The sequence below is a fragment of the Vulpes vulpes genome, chromosome 6, assembly GCF_048418805.1.
Source record: "Vulpes vulpes isolate BD-2025 chromosome 6, VulVul3, whole genome shotgun sequence".
NCBI classification, from domain to species: Eukaryota; Metazoa; Chordata; class Mammalia; order Carnivora; family Canidae; genus Vulpes; species Vulpes vulpes.
In genome coordinates, this window is record NC_132785.1 from 76,920,487 (window position 1) to 76,945,613 (window position 25,127).

At 34.4% G+C, this 25,127-nt stretch overlaps 1 protein-coding gene across 13 annotated transcripts in view; it reads left to right on the forward strand.

Moving 5' to 3' along the window:
• MIPOL1 (mirror-image polydactyly 1) overlaps positions 1-25,127 on the forward strand; it is a 323,462-nt gene that overhangs the window by 24,947 nt on the left and 273,388 nt on the right. For 8 of the 13 annotated variants that reach the window (XM_026019075.2, XM_072761446.1, XM_072761448.1 and 5 more), the window contains exons 2-3: positions 24,192-24,330; positions 24,914-24,992. The exons of 3 other annotated variants lie outside the window; for them this stretch is intronic. In XM_026019075.2, coding sequence (XP_025874860.1) covers positions 24,974-24,992 — 19 coding nt within the window. In that variant the 5' untranslated portion in view covers positions 24,192-24,330; positions 24,914-24,973. The remainder of the gene's footprint in view (positions 1-24,191; positions 24,331-24,913; positions 24,993-25,127) is intronic. 2 more of the 13 variants (XM_072761452.1, XM_072761445.1) reach the window with 1 other exon arrangement.

The window sequence follows — 25,127 nt, forward strand, 5'->3', positions numbered from 1 at the left end:
GGACCCTGAGATCATGATCTGAGCCGAAATCAAGAGTCAGATGCTCAACTGTCTGAGTCACCCAGGTGCCTCTCTTGTCTTTTTTCTTTGCTGGGATGCTTTCCATTAACTTAATTTTGCCTAGATTTCATAATTATTACCTGTAAGAAGGTTCATTTAACCACTTCACTCTGTTGGCATAACTGGAAGTTACCTCACATTAAATTATACATTCATTTGTTATGTTTTATTTATAGAATCTTCATTTATTCCCATTCATATATGTTAATTCACAGTTCACTTTGTATTGCTCCCTGTTCTCTGCATATATTTCAAAACTGTTCTTATTTTTTAAAGTATAATATGGATGGTTTTGTGATTTGTGACTGATAACAACCTCAAAGACCAAAGTACTTGTGGTTTGTGCAGTCCCTTTTTTTAAATGGTGTTTTTTTCATTTTAGTTCATTACTTACTTGTGTGTTCGGGTATTTTTGACTGTGTGCTACTTAGTGTGTTTTAAAAGATTTCTGTGGTGTGTGTGGGACTCGAATTCCTGGAATGAAGATACCTTTCTGAAGAGAAGATTTGCTTTTACTTATTCCAGGTGCCAAAGAACCTACCATTCTGGCTCTATTTGAAACTAAGTCCAGTATTTGACATTTTTTGGACCATCCAGCTGATGTGAATTTGAGTTGCAGACCTTTGAAAGGCCTGGCTTGTGATGAAAATTTCTTAAGGATCCTTTTTCCTGCTCTGATCAATACCACAGAGGATTTCCCTGTAGTCTTCTAAGTGGGAGTGATGGGTTAAGTTTATTTCTTTGATATCTTTGCATTTTTTGGTACCTTTGTAACACTTGGGTTCACAGCTCAATGGAAGCAATGTTCCTAGTATCTTCTGCCTTGGGTTACATTCTGGGATTTATCTTTTATAGGTCCTCAAAGGGACAGGAAAATCAGTAGCTCAGTTACTTATGTTTGGCTAACATCCATAGACTAAAGCAGATTCTGTGCTTAGCTTGTTTCATAGGTTAGATTCCCTATGAAACTTTGAGACTTTTTGAGGTTGATGTGTAGGAGGAATGCTGGAGGAATTCTCTCACAAACAACATGAGGATGGAGAGAAGCAGGAGTAAGCAGGAGAAGTTGAACTGCAGTCAGTAGCAGAAAGATTTCAGTCAATCTTTTTGTCCTTTAGAGATGTCTCATCTTGAGGAAGGGAGTTGGATTTTATACACCCAAATGGACCCCCACACTGCATGCAGGCCACTCTGAGGGAGGAGGCATGATTCTGGGTGAGGTGGCTCTTTTTGTCTGAGGGCTGGTCCTAGTAAAGGACGTAGCTGAGAGCCTTTGGCAGCCGTACTCTTAACCACATTGAGAGAATATAGCCGTGATACTGAAAGAGACTTGGGTTATGTACTATAGCATTTACTGTAGTTTCCCCTTTGAATTCTTGCTTTAGCTATTTATGAGCCTAAAAATTTCTTTTCGGATCATAGGTTCTTCTTTTTATTTATGTTTTATCAGGTATTTTGTTGTTGTATTCAAGGTTAGTCCAAAGACCTCGTTTGTTATATTATTGGGATCAACTCAAATTAACTCTCTTTTTCCAGCTTTGCTTTACTGTGTTGTAAATTACATTTGCAGCAGCTTTACTGATATATGGTTGACTCATAAATATTGTATATATTTAGGTTGTACATGTGAATGTTTTTTAAGGTGTACAATGTGATGTTTTTATGTACACATACATTGTAAAATATGATAGAACTCTTAATAGATTTCACTTTACCACTGACTATTAATACTTCAGCTTAAATTTTTGTTCTTTGTTTCTCTTTATGGTCTGTCAGTTTCTTATGAAATGATTCTGAAAATATAATGGTGATTTAGAAAGAAACCCAGTAATACATTTTTTTGTAAAAGGGCAAGTTATTGGGGCGCCTGGGTGGTTAAGCGTCTGCCTTCAGCTCAGGTCACGATCCCAGGGTCCTGGGAATCTGCTTCTCCCTCTTTCTCTTCCTCTGCCCCTGACCCCCAGCTTGTGCTCTCTCTCGTGTGCTCTTGTGTGTGCACACACACTCTCTCTCTCTCAAATAAATAAATAAATCTTTAAAAAAAGAAAAAAAGAGCAAGTTATTAAGGAATTATCAATGAAATCCATTTACTACACAGAGAATTAGCAGTATTTTATTTTTCTTAATATGAAAATGGTATAAGCTGGATCATTGTCATAATGAATTAGAAGGAATTTAGCATGTTTAAAATAATGAAAAACTCACTATCAGAACACTATCAGAAGTTCTTGTGCATGGTAACAGATAGCCTGTCAGATCTAGCAACTATCAGTTATGAATTCTCTAATATTTTCATTAAATATTGCTAAGCAACCAAAACCCAGTAGCCTCTCTCTAACATGTAATTACAATACTAGTTACAGTGTGTAACTTGTTAAACTTCTATTTTCTTTGGCAATATTGCTCTTAATTTCATCTCCTGCAGGCTGGGCCTCTGAGATTTCATGTGGGTTAGGAAATGGAGATGAAGGTATCAGCATTTTTGTTTTCCATGGAACCTCAAGCACCTAAGAAGCCTTTACTTTATTTTTTGCAATTAATAACTACCATTTCTTATTATACATTTACAGTCGTGTATCTCTGTTAATACCATCTTGTTTATGTTATGAAATGCATCAAGTATCCAGAAAAAAAAAAAACAGAGAATAATCTTATTGAGCTTACCCAGATTTGGTAGATATTAAATGTTTTCCGTTTTACCCTACCCTCAATCTCCTTTGTCTCTTTTGTGTTAACTACTGTTAAAAGTAGCTGGGTATTTTACCAGCCTCATTTCCATGTATCCATTTATACAAACACACATCCAGATGTCAAAATACATGCATAGTTTTCATTTTTTAAAATGTATATGCAGTTATGCTATACATATTTTCCTGATACTTCTTTCATTTTTTTTAGTAAATTGTAGGATATCTTTTTATGTCATTCTGTATTGATTTACCTCATTTAATGAATGGTTTATAAAATATGTTTTATATTAGTACGTTACTTAGTATGTAATAGGTACTCAGAAAATATTAGTCATGGTTCTGCTGTTAATTATACCACATGGATATGTATATATCAAACTTCATTTAGCCATTTACTTTATAGAGTGACCTTTAGATAATGTCTAGCATTTCAGTCTAATTTTTATCTTTTCTTAGAGTATTTCCTTTAGCTGCCCTAATATTTTTTATCCTGGAGATCAAGTAAGTTTGATTTTCATTTAATTCTTCTTATGAATCTATAATCCCAGTGTTACATCATGCCATCCTGGCAGAAAGATTAAAATCTATGGCCAGTTTAAAACTACAGATCCCATTATTATAATATTCACTAGTCCTTTCTGAGTATAGGTATGTCTTCTTCAGTGTAGTGGAGGTGTATACTGTTTTACTAGCTTAGTGAGGCATTGGGTTCACTCTTGCGTAGTTCTTTCCTGACTGCCAGTCTTGACCAGTCTTCTAGAAGAGAGCACCCTCTAGTGTTCCTATTTGGTGACAAGTATTTCATCCTGATGCAGTGCTTCTTGGAACACCATTTGGGTTTGGTTCAATAATCTGAATCCATTCCTAGTAGGGCCTCTTCAGTTGCTTCTTGACTGTTGGGGCTAGTGTTGACAGAGCTACCACAAATCCTGTTGGCATTGAGTATTTGTGGCCTGAGTGTAATTTATAATGTACACGCCCAAGTGTTTTGTGCCCCAAGAATAGTCAATTAGGTATATTTCAGATTAAGTTCAGTCTGTGTAAGCCACAGATTTACTACAGCAGCCCTTTTCTGATTTCTGGGGGTGAATCTATTCATGATGTGTAGCCACCATATTGTATCATTCAGTCTTTTAGAGACTGTTCTTAGCCCATGAATGCTGTTCCATTTCCATTCATGCCTTTTATAATCAAAAGATCAAAGCAGAAGACTTTTTACACAGTGAATAAGCTGCAGCAATAATTTTTCCCTCCTACCCCAGTAACTTTGTCAGGAAGGAGTGACCTTGATTGGTGGCAATACAGTATACTGACTGCTACCTGCTACAGTCATCCCACCTGAATCAAAGGTAGAACCATTGTTAAGCACTACAAAGGAACCATCATAATAAACATAACCAACAACAAATATGACTCAAATGACAATTCTAATTTACCACCTTTTAGATGAGTCATTAAGAGGATTTTCCTTGATATCTTCTCTCTACATCACTCAGGCTTTTGTCATAAGTCAGCATTTGCTCAGTTTTCATATGCTGCGGTTTATGGGTCAGTAGCTTTCTTCCAGCTATATTCATTCTTATTTTCTTGCTCTAAGAAGTTCTTGTGGGAAAAGAATTAATAGCATCATTTCTTGTGTCATAGCCCATTTCTCCACTCTCTTACTATTGGCTATTGTTTATTTCTGTTTCCAATTATTACTATTTTAACCTGTACTTTTCCTTCCCCCAGTGGAATGCTCTGATTTGGCCACGCTGCCTGTTCATATGGCAAACAGTTAAAATAGCCTTGCTGAGACCTTTGCTTTTGTTTTAACCAGGAGAATTTATATAATTTGATGAATCAAGAATTACAGGACTGTCTCTTTTTGGTTATTAAGTAGTACTTTTAGTTAATATTAATTTAGCTTTATGGATGAAATCATGAGCCACTCCAAAGTTTCCTTTGGAAATAGGTACGAATTGTGTGTTATGGATAACTTGTCTTGTGCAGCAGTACCTCCCTGCTGGGACTGCTGTCCTTTTGTTGGCATATCTGAGAAAAATTTGTGAAGTGGGAAGAATAAAATTGTGAAGTGCATCACGTCCACCCCCTCACTGCCATCTGGTTCCTAGAAACTTATCCAGTGGATTTCCCTCTTACTTCCTCTCATATTTAATTTTAGAATATAGTGCCCCGATCAAGTTAGCGAGTCCTTGATGCCCTTATCACCCATCATTTAAGTAACAGATATTTTATTTTATTTTATTTTATTTTATTTTATTTTATTTTATTTTATTATTTTATTTTATTAAGATTTTAGTTATTTATTTATAAGAGATATAGAGAGAGGCAGAGACAGGCAGAGGGAGAAGCAGGCTTGCTGCAGGGAGCCTGATATGGGACTAGATCTCTGGAACTCCAGAATCACGCCCTGAGCCAAAGGCCTGAGCACCCAGGCGTCCCAGGTAACAGGTATTTTAACTGCCCATTCCAGTTTTTAATGAGATCATTACTTTGAGGGTGATGATATTTTATTTCCTTGCCCATTTCTGTAAATAGGTAGAAATTAGAGGAAACCTATCCAGGTGGTTCAAACTGATAAGTGATTCTCTGTTCCTTTAATTGAATTCTTGGTGATTGCTTCCATTAAAGTATAAGCAAAGCCTAGAATACAATAGGTGTCAACTCTAGTCACTACTCATTTGTTAGGTCCCTACAGAACTGGTAGAGGTCTAATATGGTCAACTTGCTGATTTTTTTTTTTAATAGACTCTACACCCCGTGTGGGGCTTGTACTCATGACCCTATGATCAAGAGGTGTGTACTCTACCAACTGAGCCAGGTAGACACCCCTACTTGCTGAATTTGTTTTTATTTTTGTTTTTAAAGATTTTATTTATTCATGAGAGATACACACACACAGAGGCAGAGACGTAGGCAGAGGGAGAAGCAGGCTCCCCATGGGGAGCCCAATGTAGGACTTGATCCTGGGACCCCGGATCACACCCTGAGCCTAAGGCAGACATTCAACCACTGAGCCACCTAGGCATCTCTATTTGCTGAATTCTTAAAGCAGAAGTTCCCTTAACTTTTTTTTTTTTTGAGGTCTCTAATGTCTTAGAAATATTTTCATGGTGCTTCTAAGCTGTTCTTTCTGTTCCTCCACAGTGATTTTTGCATGGTATTTGCTTTTGACCCAGCAATACAAAGATACAAAATCATTGCAAAGAATGCAGTGAGATCTAATGTTCTAACAATGAACCTCCTTGAACTAGTAGTTCACAGGATATTCAACAGATGTTGCTATTTCCTTTGAAAATTTAAAATATGCATGGAACTCCTCAGTTTTTGTTGTAGTGTTTGGATACCTTGGCCCCTAATCTGGGAACCGTAGGTCTAAGACCATTTTCAGGCCATTAATGTTGACTCTGTGTGTGTATATTTTATAATTAGAGGACTATTCCTTAATCACAGATAACATCCATTCATTCTCTGGGGGTGTGTTTATGTATGTGGTAAAATATACATATATAATTTAGCATTTTGGTCATTTTTAAGTGGACAGTTCAGTGGTATTTAGTACATTTACAGTATGTAAATGATACTACTCCCCATTTCCAGAATATGTCATTATCCCAAATAGAAACTCTGTATCCATTAAATAACAGCTCCCCATTCTCTTCTTCCCCAACCCCTGGTAAGCTCTATTCTTTCTGTCTCTGAATTTGCCTGTTCCAGGTACCTCATATAGGTGGAATTATACAGTATTTATCCTTTTGTGTCTGATATATCTTACTTAGCATAATGTCCTCAGGTTCCTTCATGTTGTAGCATGTGTCAGAATTTCCCTCTTTTTAAGGTTGAATAATACTCCATTCCATGTATATGTAACACATTTTGTTTGCCATTCAGATGACACTTGGTTTGTTTCCACTTCTTGGCTATGTGAATAGTGTTATGAACATTCACTTACAGGTATCAATGTTTGGGTCCCTGTTGTCAGTTTGTTTCTTTTTTTTCTTCTTTCTTTCTCTTTAAGATTTTATTTATTTATTCATGAGAGACACAGAAAGAGGCAGAGACATAGACAGAAGGAGAAGCAGGCTCCCTGTGGAGAGCCCGATGTGGGACTCCATCCCAGGACCCTGGCATCATGCCCTGAGCCGAAGGCAGATGCTCAACCACTGAGCCACCCAAGTACCCCTGTAGGTAGCTTTCTAAATTCCCTTATGTACTTAGCTGTTTTGCCTGTCTTAATTTTTGAGTCTTACCTCAACTTCTCTTCCAGGCTCTAGACCGTCTCTTGTATGTCTCCCATTCTCAGTGTCAGTGGGTCCGTAGTTACCTTGCAGCTCTTATAAGTACTGTTTGCTCCATTACCTAGCTGAGTTCCAGGTGAGGTGATACACAGGCAGCTGCCTTGCATCAGTCTTTTAGGTGTCCCCCAGGTAGATTATTACAGATTATGTACAATAATTTGCATATCAGGTCTTCTCTGCTGTCCTCTAGTAGAAGAAGGAAGCTGGGAACCAAGCTGCTACTACTGCTTTAAGAAAAAGACCTCCATTGGGCGGTGAGAATGAATGGGGGAATAGTAAGGAGAAAATGCCTCAAAACTCTCCTACCATTTTGAAGATGGCTTTTTCTTGATTGGGTGTTTGGTTGGTTGCTGATAACTTTTGACTGTTTTCCAAAGTTCAACAAAATTGGTTCAGACAGTTCCTGCTGGATCTTTTTGATGTTTCTTTTGGGTAATAAGAGCTTGGAGCTTTCTCATCTGCCGTATTGCTGTTGTTCCTCCTACTGATTTTTAATACAGTTTTATGCAGTGCAAGGCAAATAATATCATTTGTTCTATCTTTGTATTACTTGTGTGATCCAGTGATCCCTCATTCTATGAATTGGCTAGTGCTAGAGGTCTGGGGCATTTGCCTCAGCATCCCAACCCCCCTCTAAGCTAGCACTGTACTCTTTTGGTAAAGTTTCATAGAGGTACCTGGAGACTCTGTAAGGGAGTGTTTTTATTGCCCAATAATCCAGGGTCTTTTGCCATACTGTACTAGAATGACCCAAGATTCTGTGAATATCCAGATCTTACCTCAGAGACCCATTTTATAGATCTTTCTTTTCTACCTTCTACTGTGGTTTTACTATCTGCAGGCCTCATATGGCTGATTTTGAAAAACATTGCAACTCTGAAGTAGGCAATGGTATGCTAGTAACAGTAAGGGATTGACTGGCAAAAAAAAAAAAACAAAACTAAAAAACCTTTGTTGCTTCTGTTGTTTTTTTTGTTTTGTTTTTGTTTTGTTTTGTTTTTGCTGTTTAAATACTCCCACTAGGGCACCTGGGTGGCTCAGTCAGTTAAATATCTGAGACTCAGGTCATGATCCCAGAGTCCTTTAGGCTCCCTGCTCAGCAGGGGTCTGCTTCTCCCTCTGCCCCTGCCCCCACTCTTGCACATACTCTCTCTCTCAAATAAGTAAAAAAAATCTTTTTAATAAATAAATACTCCCACTATACCACATTTCAGCCTAAAAACATGGCACCTCTGATCTTGGAGTTGGATAGAGAAAAATGGCTTTCACAGGGAACTTGCATTGTTGAAACAAGTGGTATATTTTGCTTTGGCTGAGAATCATAGGGTTCACATTGTGTACAGCAATCCAAACTGGGAGATCCTGGGAGAACATTTATGTCAGTGCTTAAAAAATGTCCTGTATGTGAAGACAGTGAACTCCTCCTGAACTTACCCCCAGAGTAGTACACTCTTCCATATGACATTTCTGTTATCAGTAAGCTCTCTTGAGCAGCCTTCTCTTATTTGAATGATTCTTTATAGCATCTAGGACATGATGAGTATGTCTTACCTTGGGATTATTTGATGACCTTTGATGATAAGTGTACATTTTACCAATACCCAATAACAAAATGGCAGTAGTCTTTTAAAAAGTCTACATTTAACATTTGCATCAGGAAGCTTTCAATCTCTAGTGATCTCCTGAGAGTTTTTAAGGTGTAATAATCAGTTTCTGTCTAAGGCTCCTATCTTTCTTCATGTGTCAGCATTAAAGATACTCCTAAAATAGTTTGAGCACTGAGATCATAATGTTCTAGACTCTAGGACCTAAAGGCACTGCCTGGGAGACAATCCTTTGTAAATCTTCTATTGATTATTTTGGCTGAGGGCCTTACTCATATTCACATTTCTTTTTCCTGACTTTATTAATAGGCTTAGAAGTATCTTTAAATGGAAGATGTGGTTTTGCCAAAACCCAGATAATCCCACTAGTCTGGGGTATCTATCTAGGGAGAGGTAATAAGGAAGACTAAAATATTTTTCAAAGATTAAGGTTGTCTTTGGTATTTCTAGCACGTTATTTCCAAAAATTTCACAGATTGGGCCTGGCTTTGAGTTTTAGTTAGGTTTTATTAGTCAAATTTTATGTCACATGAGTAGAATGCAAAAGAATTCCTATGGTTTCACATCTCCTCCAATTTGCCTTGTTAGAGCTTTTAGTTTAGGGCCACACTGATGTATGTGGGATGTGTGATATCTAATTTGGCTTTAATTTATACTCCTCTGATGACCAGTAATTCTGGGAACCCTTACATGCCTATAAACCTTTTTTTTTTATACTCTTTTGTCAAATGGATGTTCTGTTTATTTTTCCATTAACAACAACAACAAAAGCATTGTCTTTCCTGTATAGATTTGTAGGAGGTTTTAAAAATATTTTTTTGAATATGAGTCTGTTACCATTAAATATGTTGCAAATTTTTCCTAGTGTTTTGTTTGCCTTTCATTCTCATAATGACATCTTTTGATGAAGGGAAAAATCTTAATTTTATTGGTCCAATTTGTCAATTATTTATAATTGGTGTTTTATGTATACTTTTTAAGAAATCTTTGCTCATCCCAAGATCATTTAGATATTCTTCTTTGTTTTCTTTTAGAAAATTGATTGCTTTACATTCTACTTTGAGGGGTGCCTGGGTGGCTCTGTTGGTTAAGCTGACTCTTGAGTTGGCTCAGGTCATGATCTCAGGATCTTGAGATGGAGCCCTGCCTCAGGCTCTGCCCTCAGCAGGGAGTCGGCTTGACATTCTCTCTCTCCCTCTGTCCCTGTGTCCACACACACTCTCTCACTCTTTGATGTGCTCTCTCTCTAAAATAAATCTTTTTTAAAAAATCTACTTTTAGATCTGTGATCAGCAGATTAATTTTTTGGCATAGTATGAAGTCGGGATTGAGGGTAATTTTTTCTGCTTGGATATCCACTTGTTCCTGCATCATTTTTTGAAAAGATTAGCTTTTCTTCACTACTGTGGACTATTTGCTGTAAGTCAGGTGTGTGCGTAAGTGTAGGTGTATGGTAAGGGTCTAATTCTGTACTCTCTATTATCCTTATACCAATATCACACTGTCTTAATTACTTGGCCTTATAGAAATAAAAGCATATGTACTGGGAAGAAAGAAATAATGTCTTTATTAGCAAATAACATAACCATATGTAGCAAATCCTAAAGCCTCTAAAATAAAATGAGTAGACCTTATAAGAGAATTTAGTGGAGGTTGTAAGATTCAAAGTCCAATACAAAAATCAATTGTATTTCTATATATAGCAAATAACATTGAAAAAGTGAAATAAAATAATTACATTTACATTTACAGTAGCATCATAAAGCATTAAATCCTGGGGGTAAACTTTGTGAAATATGTGAAAGACCTTTACATGGAAAACTGTAAAACACTGCTGATAGAAATTAAAGAAGACAAGAGGTGTGCCGTGTTCATGGATTAGATGGTTAAACTTTTCATTCCTTCTTAATTCATTTATCTCCATCAAAAATTCCAGTATGCTCTTTAAAAAGAAATTTACAGTGGTGCCTCAGTGGTTCAGTCATTTAAGCATCTGCCTTCAGCTTAGGTCATGATCATAGGGACCTGGGATGGAGACTTCCTCAGGCTCCTTGCTCAATGGAGAGCCTGCTTCTCCCTCTGCCCCTCCCCTATTTGTGCTTGCTCATGCGCTCACTCTCTCTCACTCTCAAAATAAATAAATTTTTTTAAAAATGAAAAAGAAATTTACAAGCCAACCCCAATATGTATATGAAAATGCTCAGGACCTAGCCAAGTAATACTTTAAAAGAATAACAAAGTTGTAAGACTTACCCCACCTAATTTCAAGACTTACACTGGAAATCTCATGTAAAGAAGGCAGTTTGTTATTAGTGAAAAGATAGACATGAAATACAAAAAGAGCCCAAATATAGACATATATAGTCAACTGATTTTCATATAAGTGCCAATGTATATGTCTTTTCTCTCAAAGGACAAGAGACAGTCTTTTTAAATGGTGCTAGAGTAACAGGAAAAAAGTGAACTCTGATCTTTGTCTTATGACTATATACGAAATATGAAATCAGTTATTGATCTAAATATAAAGCCTAAAACCATAAAACTTGTAGGAGAAAACATAAAAGAGTCGTGACCGTAGAGTTGGTAAATATTTCTTAGAACATAAGAATGTTAAACTCAAAAGAAAAAAGCAGATGATAAATTGGACTTTATTAGGATAAAAATATTTCCCCAAATGACACCATCAACTAAAATGAACAGGCAAGCTATAGACTGAAAGAAAATATTTACAATACATATATCTGGCAAAGGACTTGTTTTCAGAATATATTAAGAATTCTTACCACCTAGTAATAGGGCAAGCAACTCAATAAAAAAATGACTAAAAACATTAAACAAACATGTCACACAAAAAGATGTATGAAGGACCAATACACTTTGAAATGATGCGTGTCATCATTAAACAATATGCAAATTAAAATCATAGGCTATAATTGTATATACAAGAAAATGACTAAAATTAAGATTATAATAAGGGGTATAATGTACAGCGTGATTATAGTTAGTAATACTGTATTGTATATTTGAAAGTTACAAAGAGTAGATGTTAGAATTTTTTTTAAGACTTTATTTATTCATGAGAGACACACACTCACAGAGAGAGAGAGAGAGAGAGAGAGAGAGAGAGAGAGAGAGAGAGGCAGAGACACAGGCAGAGGGAGAAGCAGGCTCCATGCACCGGGAGCCCGGCGTGGGATTCGATCCAGGTCTCCAGGATCACACCTTGGGCAGGCGCTAAACTGCTGAGCCACCCAGGGATCCCTAGATCTTAAAATTTTTATCACAACAAAAAAAGTTTAACTATGTTTGGTGATAGATGTTAACTAGACATTGTGATCATTTGTAATGATATATACAAATATTGAATCATGTTGTACACCTGTAACTAATTTTATATGTCAATTATATCTTAAACCCTGATTAAGCAAAATAGATTCTTTTTTTTTGTCTTTTCCATTTTGTACTGTATCAGCTACAATGAATAGTAAAATATACATATGTGTATATATATAAGTTTGCATGTTTACATTTATAAAAAAAAAAAACTGTCCATACCAAGTGTTAGACCATGGAACATCTGGAACTCTCATACATGGCTGGTAGATGTATAAAATAGTATAACCACTTTAGGAAACAGTTTGGCTATATCTTAAAGTTAGTATGATCCAGCAGTTTCACTCTGGATATTTATCTGAGAGAATTGAAAACCTATGTCTACAAAAAGGCTTGTACCAGCATATTTGTTACTGTTTTATTCATAGCAGTCAACAATTAGAAACAACCCAAATATTGTTAATAGGTGAATGGATAAACAAATTGCAGTATGTTCACACAATACAATAGAGTATTACTGAGCAATAGGAAGGAACTACTCTTTTATACAACATCAATGAATTTCAAAAGTTTATGCAAAATGAAAGAAAGCATTCAGATACAGAAGAATATTGTCAGGAGCTCAGATGAGCTGGAGAAAGCTGATTGACTAGGTGTCAGAGTTGCAGTTTAAAACAATAAGCTGGGACACCTGAGTGGCTCAGTGGTTGACTGTCTGCCTTTGACTCAAGTCATGATCCCAGGGTCCTGGGATCGAGTCCCACATCAGGCTCACTGCAGGGAGCCTGCTTTTCTCTCTCCCTATGTCTCTGACTCTTATCTGTGTCTCTCATGAATAAATAAAATCGTAAATAAATTAACTGAAATGAAATGAACTGTCAAGCCTTTCATCACTTTTTATGATAGTATAAGCAAGAGAGTAAATGGAGAAAGCACTAACCTCCCCACTGTTCCATTTTTTACCATGAAATGGTGCACCCATTTTAGGGTCAGGTGGATGAGCACAGACATAGGTATCATCTCACTGCCTAGGGAACCCCAAATGAAAAACTCCTGTAATTTTATGGGCCCAAGTTGGCCAATAGGAGGTTCAGAGGGTAGAGGTGGAGCACAGGGAGGAGAGAGAGAGTAAAGGACTTAGGAGTGGAAAAGTACTGTTCACTGAGCCAAAGTGGAGAAAAGTACCTTATCTTCCCAGCCCTTTATGGAGGTCTCCTGAGGATGGGTCCAGATAAAGACAGCCAACCAGGGGGGCTTGAGTTCTTAACTGCAACTACCTTTAGAGACTGCAAACATTGGTTGTGCTGTCTAGTGTGGGGAGAGCAGCTTCTCCCTGTGAGGCCTGCCAGATGAAGGGTTTGTAATTGCCTGTAGTTAGGTTTACAAAATCACAGATTGGTTTTTGGCCAGGAGCTGAACTCCTCAAGTATATGTTGTATGAGCCCATTTATACAAAACTCTGGAAGTAGCATCTAATTTATATAGTAAAGATACACAGATTAGTGATTGCCTAGGATTGAAGAGTAGGGTAGACTTATTGCAAAGGGGCATGAGGCAACTTTTTATTTTTTTAATTTTTAAAAAAATTTTTAAAAAGATTTTATTTATTCATGAGAGAGAGAGAGAGGCAGAGACACAGGCAGAGGGAGAAGCAGGCTCCATGCAGGGAGCCCCACTCGGGATTCGATCCCGGGACTCCAGGATCGCGCCCTGGGTCAAAGGCAGGCGCTAAACCGCTGAGCCACCCAGGGATCCCTAGGCAACTTTTTAATGGTGGTTTTTTTGTTGTACCATTGTAGATGGTCGTCAAAACTCACCAAATGTACACTTAAAATTGATGCAGTTTTACATGATGCAAATTATATCTCAAAGTTGATTTTAAAGGTAAAGAAAATTAAAAATGGTTTGGTTCAATCCTAAGTGTACTGTTGAAAATATTTATATGTTTACTACAACTTGCAATTTTTAACTATAGGTTATGAAAAGGACTGTAGTATAGATATAATGTGAAGCTATATGGGTTGAGTCAGGGTAATTTGTATGCATGATTTTATCCAGGCAGCTAAAAAAGAAAGTAGTAATGGAAAGAATCTTGACTATTCTCTGAAATTTGTTTTCTTATTAAACTGATATTCTTTTTATACTTAGTTTACAGTGCATCACTGTTATAAAACTTTATCATAAAAAAACTTTTATCAGGGGATCCCTGGGTGGCTCAGCGGTTTAGTGCCTGCCTTTGGCCCAGGGCGCGGTCTTGGAGTCCCGGGATCGAGTCCCACGTCAGGCTTCTGGCATGGAGCCTGCTTCTCCCTCCTCCTGTGTCTCTGCCTCTCTCTCTCTCTCTCTATGTCTATCATAAATAAATAAATAAATCTTTAAAAAAAAAAACTTTTATGATAGAATGTCATGAAGCAATAAAATTCTTGTGTCTTAAAGCATGCCAGTGTTTTTTATATTGTAGTAAAATGTACATAAGATTTTAACAATTTTTAAGTGTATAGTTAAATGTCATTAAGTGCATTCACATTGTTATACAACTGTCATCCCTATGCATCTCCAGAATATTGTATTTGCCTTTTACTTAGGAGTCAAATTTCTGTAAGATTTGTTATAAAATCTTTTGTCCAGTTCTTTTGAAATATACTTCCATATTTCTGTATAACATGTTAATATTGCTACTTCTTGATTCCCTTACCCCAGTCTTATCACAATTCCAAGACTTCCTGAAGCTGTCAAAGGTAGGGAAGATGTTTATTATCAGTCATGTTCTAGGATAGAAACACACACACGCACGCACACACACACACACACCCTAGGTATTCCAAGCAGAAAGGGCCTTTATTATAGGGAATTGTAGCTTATAAAATTATTCCAAGTACTAGAACAGAAGTCAGAGACTATCTCTAGACCATGATTTATGGTCATGATATAATTGTTGCAGTCTAGAGGTCAATGAGCTGCTGCTGCGACCACCACAGCTGTCTGTCATACCCGGAGGTTCATACTAGACATTAGACCTCAGAATCTCTGCCACTGGAAATATTCATGTCTGGCTGACTTTACATGCTGAAAGCAGACCGATGACCTCTATCTTACTTTCTCCTTCCATGTCTGGCTGGAGTACATCTACTTGGTAAAATATTTTTTTACGTTCAGACCATGAGCTGCAAAGAGACTATAGAATGTAATTTTTAGCTGTTTACCTCTTCCGAATGGAAACGAAGGGTGAAAGTTGGGAGAGCCAATCCAAGTAACTACTATAAGGGGATAGGTCTCTCTGATACTTCTGCCCCTGGTACGCACACCTTCACTCTCTGTTTTCTCAAGCTTCTAATATACTTATATTATAATTATTTAGAAAGATATACAGTGTTTACATTATTATGGTCATGTAGATGCTAATCATAACCAATACACTTATTATATTTTTATTATTTTCCCTTCTTTCTCCCTTGCACAGCTTTTTGCTATTGTATTTATTTTGTGGCTTAGTTTTTTTGTATTTTTTTATTGATTTAATCCCAAACTCTCTTATCACTTATTTGAATCTCTTTTGAAGATCTTAGGTAGTTAACTTTTTCACCTAATTTGGCAGGTGCCTTGTGAATGGCTATGACATTGAGCAGGTGGTTGGAGATTATCAGGTTGCTATTTAAGAAAGGGGAATGTCGGCTTATTTGAACTTTAACCTTTAAGCCAATTTGGTCTCAACATTTTCATAGACTACTTGGCTTCAAGTCCCACTCTGTTATAGTTTGATTTTGACATGAGAATGTTTACTCTTCCTTCCTTTTGAGCTTATTTGTGGTTTAAAATATATATTTAAAAATATTTTTGTCGGGGGGGGCACCTCGGTGGCTGAGTCAGTAAAGAATGACTCTTGATTTCTGCTCAGGTCATAATATCAGGGTTGTGAGATCAAGCCCCAAGTTGGGCTCCACACTGGGCATGGAGCCTGCTTCAGCCTCTCTCTCTCTCTCTCCCTACCTCCCCCTCTCCCTACCCCCCCCCCCCCATCTCTCTCTCAAAAAAATAAAATAAAATTGTTTTGGTATTTTAAAGTTTGAAATGGTAGATATCAGGAGACATTCAAGCAAATGCTCAGTTATTTCAATCAGAATGAATTTGGGTTTGTATTTCCTCAAAGTAAAAAGGCAAAAAAAAAAAAAAAAACTGAGGGTAGGACCTGATTTGTGACTCTCATTTCTCCTTAAAGATTACAGATATACTTATTTCTTTCACTGATATAAAGGGTTATTATTTAGTAAAATAATTTTATTTTGTGATGAAGTATAAAATTTACCTAAATTTGTTGGTTCGGGTATATAGACTTAACACTCTTAAATGGTGACAAGTGTTGAAATTTTGAGACATAGTGTTAATAGTCTTTTTTTTTTTTTTTTTGGTATTATAGTCTTTATCACTGTTTCTGCTTCTGAGTCCTCTCTGTAGGTCATCTTTGTTAGAATTATTATGCCTTTAAAAGGAAATATAAAGGCATATTTATACAAATATGGGAAACATCCCCAGGAATAGAAGTAAATATTTTGTAAAGTAAAATTGGAGAGTATTTCAAATTTATGTAGTTATGACTCTAGCAAATGATAAACCTGGTTACTTATTTTGCAAGTCAGTAGCAGTAGCTAACTAGGATGTTGCTTCAGGGTATAGCAGATGGCCTCTAAGTAGTTTGGTGAGGAAAATGTTTGCTAAAGGTGACAGAGTGTACCAACACTGTTTCCCATATGCACTAGGTCATTGGTAACATAAGGTCTTAGCTTCAGGAAGTTGTTAAATTTAAGGTCAGGGAGTAATTCCAAAGCATTTTAATAAATAAAGTACATATCCCTTAGCCGATAATATTTTCTTTATGGTTGCTGCATGCTAAGATGAAATTTGTAGGCTTTTCTCCAGACAGCATGCAATATAGAATCCGTGTAGGGAGTGTGTATGTGTGTGTATATATACATATATATATTTATGAAAGATGTGCAGTACCTTTTACATGATACATTGGATGTGTATATATCAGGCATGAGATTGACGGGGTTTTGATGACATTCTTATATAAAATGGAACACTCATTGTTGATCCTGTGAAAAATTATTTAATGGCTTTTGCTAACGAGCAAAAAATGCTGTATATTCTCTTATTTTACAATATGTGTTTTAAACTACTTAACATGGAAATCATAAATATACAAGAATCAAGAAACAATAATTCATATGTACGCACTACACAACTTCAACAGTTGTCTTTCATGGTTCATGTTAGTTATTTTTGTTTCATCTTATTCTGCCTGCCTTATGAATCCTATTCCCCTTTTCCTCCCCCAATCTCCACCCAACCCTACTCCCACCCCAGGATGATACACGTAAGTTTGTTACATACTTCCACTAGGAGTCTTATAATGTTTGATTGCTGTTTTGTAATACTTTGAATATTTATGGCAGTTTTGATTTCTCTTCATTTTCTTTTCAGTTTATAAAAGGTTTTCTTACACAATTAGTAGTGCAAAATGCAAAATTGTTTAGATAGCTATTTTGTGTAATCAGTACTACAAAATATAAGACAGTAAAAGTCTTATATTTTAAAATGAAAGATCATCAGTGTCTTGAAAAATGTCTTTTAAGAAAATTAAAATCACACTGCTTGATTTATTTAATACTTAGAACACTGTACAGTTGTGTTACTATTAATTTTATAAGCAGTATTTTAAATTCAATTTATTTGCCATTAGAGATTTTTTTAAAATGTGTTTTCTAAAACAGATTTTTAGTAAACATGTACTGATCCTAAGAAACTCTTTATAATGTGATGAAGAGATAGTGCAATACTTACATATAATTTATAGTTGAAATTATAATTTCAAATGCAAGAAGAATAAAAATGTTTCTTGAAGGAAATTGCTATACACAGTTGGCTTATAATTTTCTTTTCATACTGTATATTTATTATTTTATTATTAACTATGGAATATCTATTTTAGGACCATATTCTTGTTACATACTTTTCATTAGTGAAAACATTCAGTAAGAATAACTCTTAAGAAATTACATGAGCTTTTGTAGTTCTTTAGATAAAGGTGACTGATAGCCATGACTAGAAATTAGAGCTGTAAACCTAATGTTCATTGTACTGTTTAAAGATTTTGTCCTAGTGATTGTACTTTGCAGCCTAGAAGTTGTCTTCAACATCATAATTTAAAAAAACAAAATGTATAGTTTACATGCAGCACTGTCCATTGAGAATGATTGGGTACTGTAATTTTAGCAGGTGGCATAAACATTAATTATACAGTGTATGAATTGCTATTCACTGTTCAAAACACAAGGTATAACTGTTGTTACTGCAATATATTTATTCTCATATATATGTCTGTTTGTAAATGTATCAGTACAAATTCTTAAATAGCTTTTTGATAAAATCTGTTAGTAATATGATGATGCCTGATGAAATAATTAAGACTTTATGTGGTTATTTTTACTTTATTTTAGAAAGACATTTTTTGATAGTTGTTATTTCATTTGATTTCAAGTGGCTGCTCATACCAGTTGTCATTGTAGATTGATTTAACTTGCTCTTACACTTTTTTACCTTTGATATGCCAAGAACTTCAATTGGTTGTGTGGAAATGCAAGCCTTTGTGTGAAGGAGTAGGTAATTGCATCAGAACTTGGCACCCACATGAATCTTATGAAAACAGGCTGTTTGTTCCCTAGAGAAACTATTCTATAAGCTGACTTTGTTTTTATATTCTGTTCTGTGCTAGATTAAAGTGATTTAGTTTAGTTTGGCCTAGGGCAAAACGTTTCAGGATATTTTAGAAAATCCTATATCTGATTAGCACTCTGAAAATAATACTAGTTTTAAAGTTTTGCCTTTTAAAAATTTATCAATAGGCTATGCAGTGCCATTTTTGTTATCAAAGCGCCATTTGTAACTGGCACTGAAAACAGTCTCAGTGTTCCAAGTGGTATATTGTTTTGCCCTCCAAATTTTAAAAAATGTGAGTCATTTATTTTAAACCAAATACTTATTTCTTCCTAATTTGATATCCTTCTATGACCGTCAATAATGAGTAATTTATCTTTTTGATAGTAATTTCTTGATTACTAAAACATATAGCACAGGGGAACTATGTGAGACAAACCTACAATTGTCATAATATAGAAAAAGTTATTTTTAATATAAACTTTCTGAACCTTAAAATCTTGAACACTAAGACTATTATAAATAGTCCCTGACTGAACAAAGAAATGTGGTTGTTTTAAGAAATATTTGCATACCTCTTAGGAAACTCATTTTAAGCTTTTCCAAAAAATTCCTATTATAGTAGTTTAATTTTAACTTTTTACTCTACTTAAACCAAGCAAGCAAGTAAACAACCATAATAAAGTATAATTATAAAAGATTAATTAGGTAATAATAATTTTTTCAAGTTTCAAAGGAGTCACAAAAATTATGTCCTTTTTATTTTAGGTATAATAGTTACAAATAGTTTCAAAGTTTCCTATTCAATTCAAAGGTTATTAATTAATATTTAACTATTAAGTTAAAAATAATACATGTACATGTTTAAAAAATCAAATTATACAGATAGATATAAAATGAACTAAAAATACTTCCTTCTCTCATTCCTCAGTCTCCCCACCTCAACTCTTATGTCCTTTCTTCACTGGTTATAATTGCCTGTGTATTCTTTGTTACACCTATTCAAGCATGTATGCATATGTAAGAATAATTTTACATTTTTCTCTATTTTTGCTGTATTTATGTTTTGTGCCTGCATTGTTTTGGCTAAAGATGTATTTTGGGTAGGAAATTTATTTGTCTTATTCATCATTTTATATCTATCTCCTAGGATAGTATCTGACACATAATATACAAGTGCTTAATAAATGCTTATTGAAAGAATCTTCCACACGTAGTACATGCGTGCATTTGTATGATACAAACCATATAGGTTTGTTTTATGATTATACCACATTTTATTTTACCAGTTTTCTGTTGAGGATCATTTACATTAGGTCTGTTTTTCTGCTAGTCACTGATCCATCCATCCATCCATCTACCTGTCTGTCCATCAAATATATACTGAGTACTCACACTGTATGCCAGATAGCTTCTAACAATGCAGATGAAGGAGAAAATCCAGGGCTCTGCTTGCATTAGCTTAAATATATGTAGTTGGTTGAGATATATCAAACACAATGAAATAAAACCTAAACAACTTATTATCTATATTACTGCCTTCATGAAACTATGATTGGGAAAAGAGTTTTTTACTTTAGGTAGAATGACCAGGCAAAAGCAGGAAAGAAAGACAGCCAGCCAGACTAAATGAGAACAATAGTGTAGAGAGCTGGAGAAGAGAATTCTAGGCAGAGAAACTAGTAAGTATAAAAGCTCCGGGGCAAGAATAAGCTTGGTAAATTCAAGAAATAAAGAAATTAAGTATAACGAGAGCTTATTAACAAATAAATACTGCCTCAATGAGTGTCTTTGTACATAAAAATTTATTTTAGATATTTTTCTAAATATTTTTAATAGTAAACCTGAGGGGTCAAATAGTATATGGATTTTAAATTTTAATAGCTATGGAGTGGAACCTCTTTTATTCCTTATCCTTTCTCCCTAAACATCTCCTTGCTCTCCCTGGCTCTGAAGAACTTGGGTTGTCTAGAGCTGAGTAAGGAATGGGCTGTGACAGGCACAGTGAGGACAAGGAATTCTATTTGGAAGAGAATGTGCTGGGAACTGTGAATGTTTGGGAGACTTTTGCCTAATAAGATGAAAATCCAGTAGTGGAACATATGCATATATTGTGTATGATGAGTTATGTGATAAAATATCTGGCTCTCAGAAATACAGTGCTCTCCTTTTGCCTTTTAATTAAATCATTTCAATGCAGAAATTATCTCAACTTTTTCAACTAGGAAATAGAAAATTTGGAGGTTCTTAGTTATGGTTGGATATGAAGCCATATTACAAATGATTCCTAGTTTGACATCGTTGGATTCAATTTATAAAATTTGTGATTAAAGATGTATTATGAAAAAAAATGCCATTAACCAAAACAAAGTCAGTCAAAAAACCTTTGCTTATAATAAGGCTTTTGTGGAAGAAGGTAGGAAAGGCATTTCCTATTTAAAATAACTTTTTACAAATCCTGGGTATTGTTAAAAGGATGAACCCTGTTTTTAAATAAAATACTTTACTATCAAAAAGGCATTGTTTTAATTTTAAAGGAGAAATGTGAGAATCACTTATAATTTTTAGGTAGATTAGAAATTTTAGACTAGTCAAAGAACAAATTTTGTTTCATGAGGTGTTTTACTGCTGAGTAAATAAAGAGTCAAGTCACATTTGAGATCGTAGAGCTGTTTGTTTAAATTTTTTCCATCTTAATTTTTTTGATAGGGTGAAGATAGGAAATTTTGGTGGATACATTCAGATTCCCACATAGCTAGAGAGAGAAGAGGGTATCCAGTTTCCTTAATTATTATTTATTTTTCCTTTTTTCTACATAATACCACTTCCTTTGAAGATTAAAAATAACTTGAAGGAATGAGGTTAGGAATCTGTGATGGAGAAGGTCTTAATTTAACAGATGCTGATGTGGTATGTTCTATCAAAGTTTTTTTTTGTCTTTTTTAACCTAGGTAATTTATTCCAGCACAACTTATAAACAAACTTTAGTTGGAAATTGATTTTATTTTGTTACCTGGTATACATTAGTAATAATAAAGCAATTATATTTTGACTGTGGTATAATAAGATAGTATTTTGATTAAGGAGACTATCAGATGTCTGCTGTAAAACCGTCCAGCTAGTTTTAACATGAATATATAATTTTTAATTGAAACAAGTTATTGATACCAAATCTTTAAGGAAAGGAGTTAGTATTTTATTAGTCTTATCTTTTATCCTAAAATGAGTAGAAGTATAAAATATATTGCATGTTTACAGAAGTCTTCTATTCCTTTTACAATATATAGATATATAAGTTGTAATTATTTGAATCATTAGAACATCTAATTTTTGCTTGACAATATGCAAATGTGCCATTAATTCTGTTTTTTAAGATTTTTCCAGTTTAATGTCTGAATCCAAATTCATAAAGAGTTGGAAAAATGAGATGTCTGAGCTATAGGATTCACAGGGATTTCATATGAAGCCTATTTAATCAGGATAACACTGTTATTAATATTCATAATGTCAGCTGGAACACAAATGACAGACTATGGGGCCTAAAAATTTTACTTGGTGAATTTATTAAAAGTAGCTTAAAAAATTAATGGAATTTAAGTAAAGTTGGTGAATATGAAAATCTTGTGTTAGCAGAAAAAAAATCTCTATTAGAACTTTCTTTAAGACCATTTTGCATTGATGTCTTTTGACAGATTTCATTGGTACTTAAAGAAGAAAGATGCATGAATGGTCATTTAAGAGGATTTAAACACATTGGCACATTAATTTTTACATGAATAATAAGTACTTTCCAAAAGCAATTAACTTACAGTGTACAAGATATGAATTGAAAAATAAGACTGTGACATCAAGGGCAAAGCAAATGTGCTGTACATTTTAAACTTAGTGGCAGGACTTTTAATATTTTGGTTTATTTTATTTTTATAGTTTAGGTAAGATATGACTTAAAACATGGTTATTTTAACACATTCAAAGGCGTATCAGAAGAACAATAATGTTCCCCCACACACACAAAAATATTGGTAATGTTAAACATTATCCTCTTCAGGTATTATTTGCATTTATTTGAGAATTAAGCATTTGTTGTACTGTTGGTAATATTTGAGACTATATTCAATTTTATAGACAAAGGGATGATTCTGATTGGGTTTAGTGATTCAAATACATATGTGTTAATTTATTGATTGTAGCATAACTTAAATGTATAATAAATAAGCTTCTTAAAGTTTAGCGTGAGAAGTTAGTTAAGAACCACCTGAGTGGTATACAAGTCACTTTGTTCTGAATTTTAGCCTGAAGAAGTAAAAAAATTGGGAATGGTGTTAAGTAAAACCAGAATGCATTTTATTTTATGTACCACCTGTTACTCTTTGTTTTCAAATGTGCTTATAATGATATTACACCAGCACTCTAGTTTTTTATTAAAGTTCACTAAAAAATTAATTTTAGACCATTATGCATAGCTATAATAACAGTATTTTATATTTTTCAGAGATTATTATTCTTGAAAATTTTAGACTTATTCAAAGCTTGTTTAGTTATTATCTATAATGGTCCATTTAGGGCTTACCAATGAGAGGATATAGGCATTGGCCTGGTAGTCTAGACTGGTACTAGAAGTTTCATTTGCAGTCTGTCAGTGTTCTATATGAAATCATTTTGTTTCATTAGACATAATAGAAATTGCCTGGTATGTTTTGGGACTCCTATTCAGAGTTTGGCTAGAAAAAGCATTAATAACCAGGGTGTGTAGAAATGATCACAGTATAAACTACATGTTAATTTTTTTGTATAAGGAATGAAATCAAGTTGATATATTGGTTGTTATTATTTTTCTTGTAGCTTTTTAAAAGTTAGGTTTTGGAGAGGTGGTTTTTGTTTTGTATTTGGCTCTGAGATATTCACTTACATGCCCAGGAGAGGGCAGCATTTTACTATATCAGCCTCATAAAAGCATTAGCCCTGCTTAGACTGTCAATGTTTCTTGTAATTACTCCCAGTATATTTGTTGCTTGCTTATGAATTAACTTGCATTTATGGAACTAAATCATTTCAATCATTTAATTACACCTGAGGAGCTGAACTATAATTGCTTGCTTCCAACTAGGATCTGATATGGCTTGAGCAGTATTAATTTGGTGTTTACTTTTCTGAGTGCTAAAAGCATTAAAATGATTGTGCAATGGGATTACATTTTACTAATTGCTGGCATTCATTAGCTGGGTAAATGATGAGGAAGAGTGACTGTATATTGCAGAGGGATAAAATTATGGTTTTAAATAGTATATTACTAAGCACATTAAGGCCTGTAAGACATGTTTTAAAATACTCCAGAGGTTATTAAAGACTGTATTTTCTACATGTCTTGCTATATGAATCTCTTATTAAAAGACTGCAATTATTATTAACCTTTTTGGGCAATATGTAGGGAAATGGCTTCATTGACTGGGACATATTTCTTTGATATTAATAACTTCCTATATTTTCAGCTAATCCAAAAGTAAATGAGGAACTTAGAAAAAGATTGCCAACTCCAGATCAACATATTTAGAGAAAATTGGAAAGGGAGAAGCTTACTACAGCTTTATTTGAGGACTTTTTAAAAGAACACAGAGTTCTAGCTGTGAGGTAAATCAAATTTTATTCTCCTTAAAAAGCATGCCAAAAAAACCCCCACAACAAACCTTGTGTAGCTTTTGTCATGTTTATTATGAAAACAAATGCAAGACAAATATCAGTAATTCCATAAGTTAATAATAGTCTTTCTGTTTTTTTAAAAATTCAAATAGTATTTTATTGACTTCTACAAGTATAAAATATTTTATATGAAAATACACATTGTAAATTCAATTCAATAAATTTGAAATTTTTGATATAAAGTTTATGACATATAGGATATAAGTTTTATTTTTCTTAAATTGTTAGAGTTCAAAAAGATTTAAATAAATTAAATGGTTCTTTAACCAAAGGAGCAAGAATATCTGGAAACTTAACCTGAGCTGTATTTACTAAAATATAAGTGTGAAAGAAAGAACCTTTTTCTGAGAAAAAAGATTCAATTTGATCTGTTGAAATATACAGTTAATAGTCCCATTATAAATGTTTTAGAAAACCATTTATCCTGTAAATTCTCTGTTAAACAAAGGTAAGGTTTAGGTGTGTTCTGATACATTGTTTTAAGTTTATTTATCTAGAGTTGGCTTTATTTTAGCTTCAAATCTTGGAGTAAAAACCAGAGACATTGCCAGAGCAAACAAGAACAGAAGTACAAATGGAGGACTGGTCAAAAGGTAAGGACTTTTAAGGTATTAATACCAAACCCCAGGTGTGGTGCTAGTTCAAGGCACTGAATGCAGTGTGTTTGTTCTAAGCAGTATATTAGATGGAGGCAGACAAGCGCACATGCACACATACAAAGAAGGAAG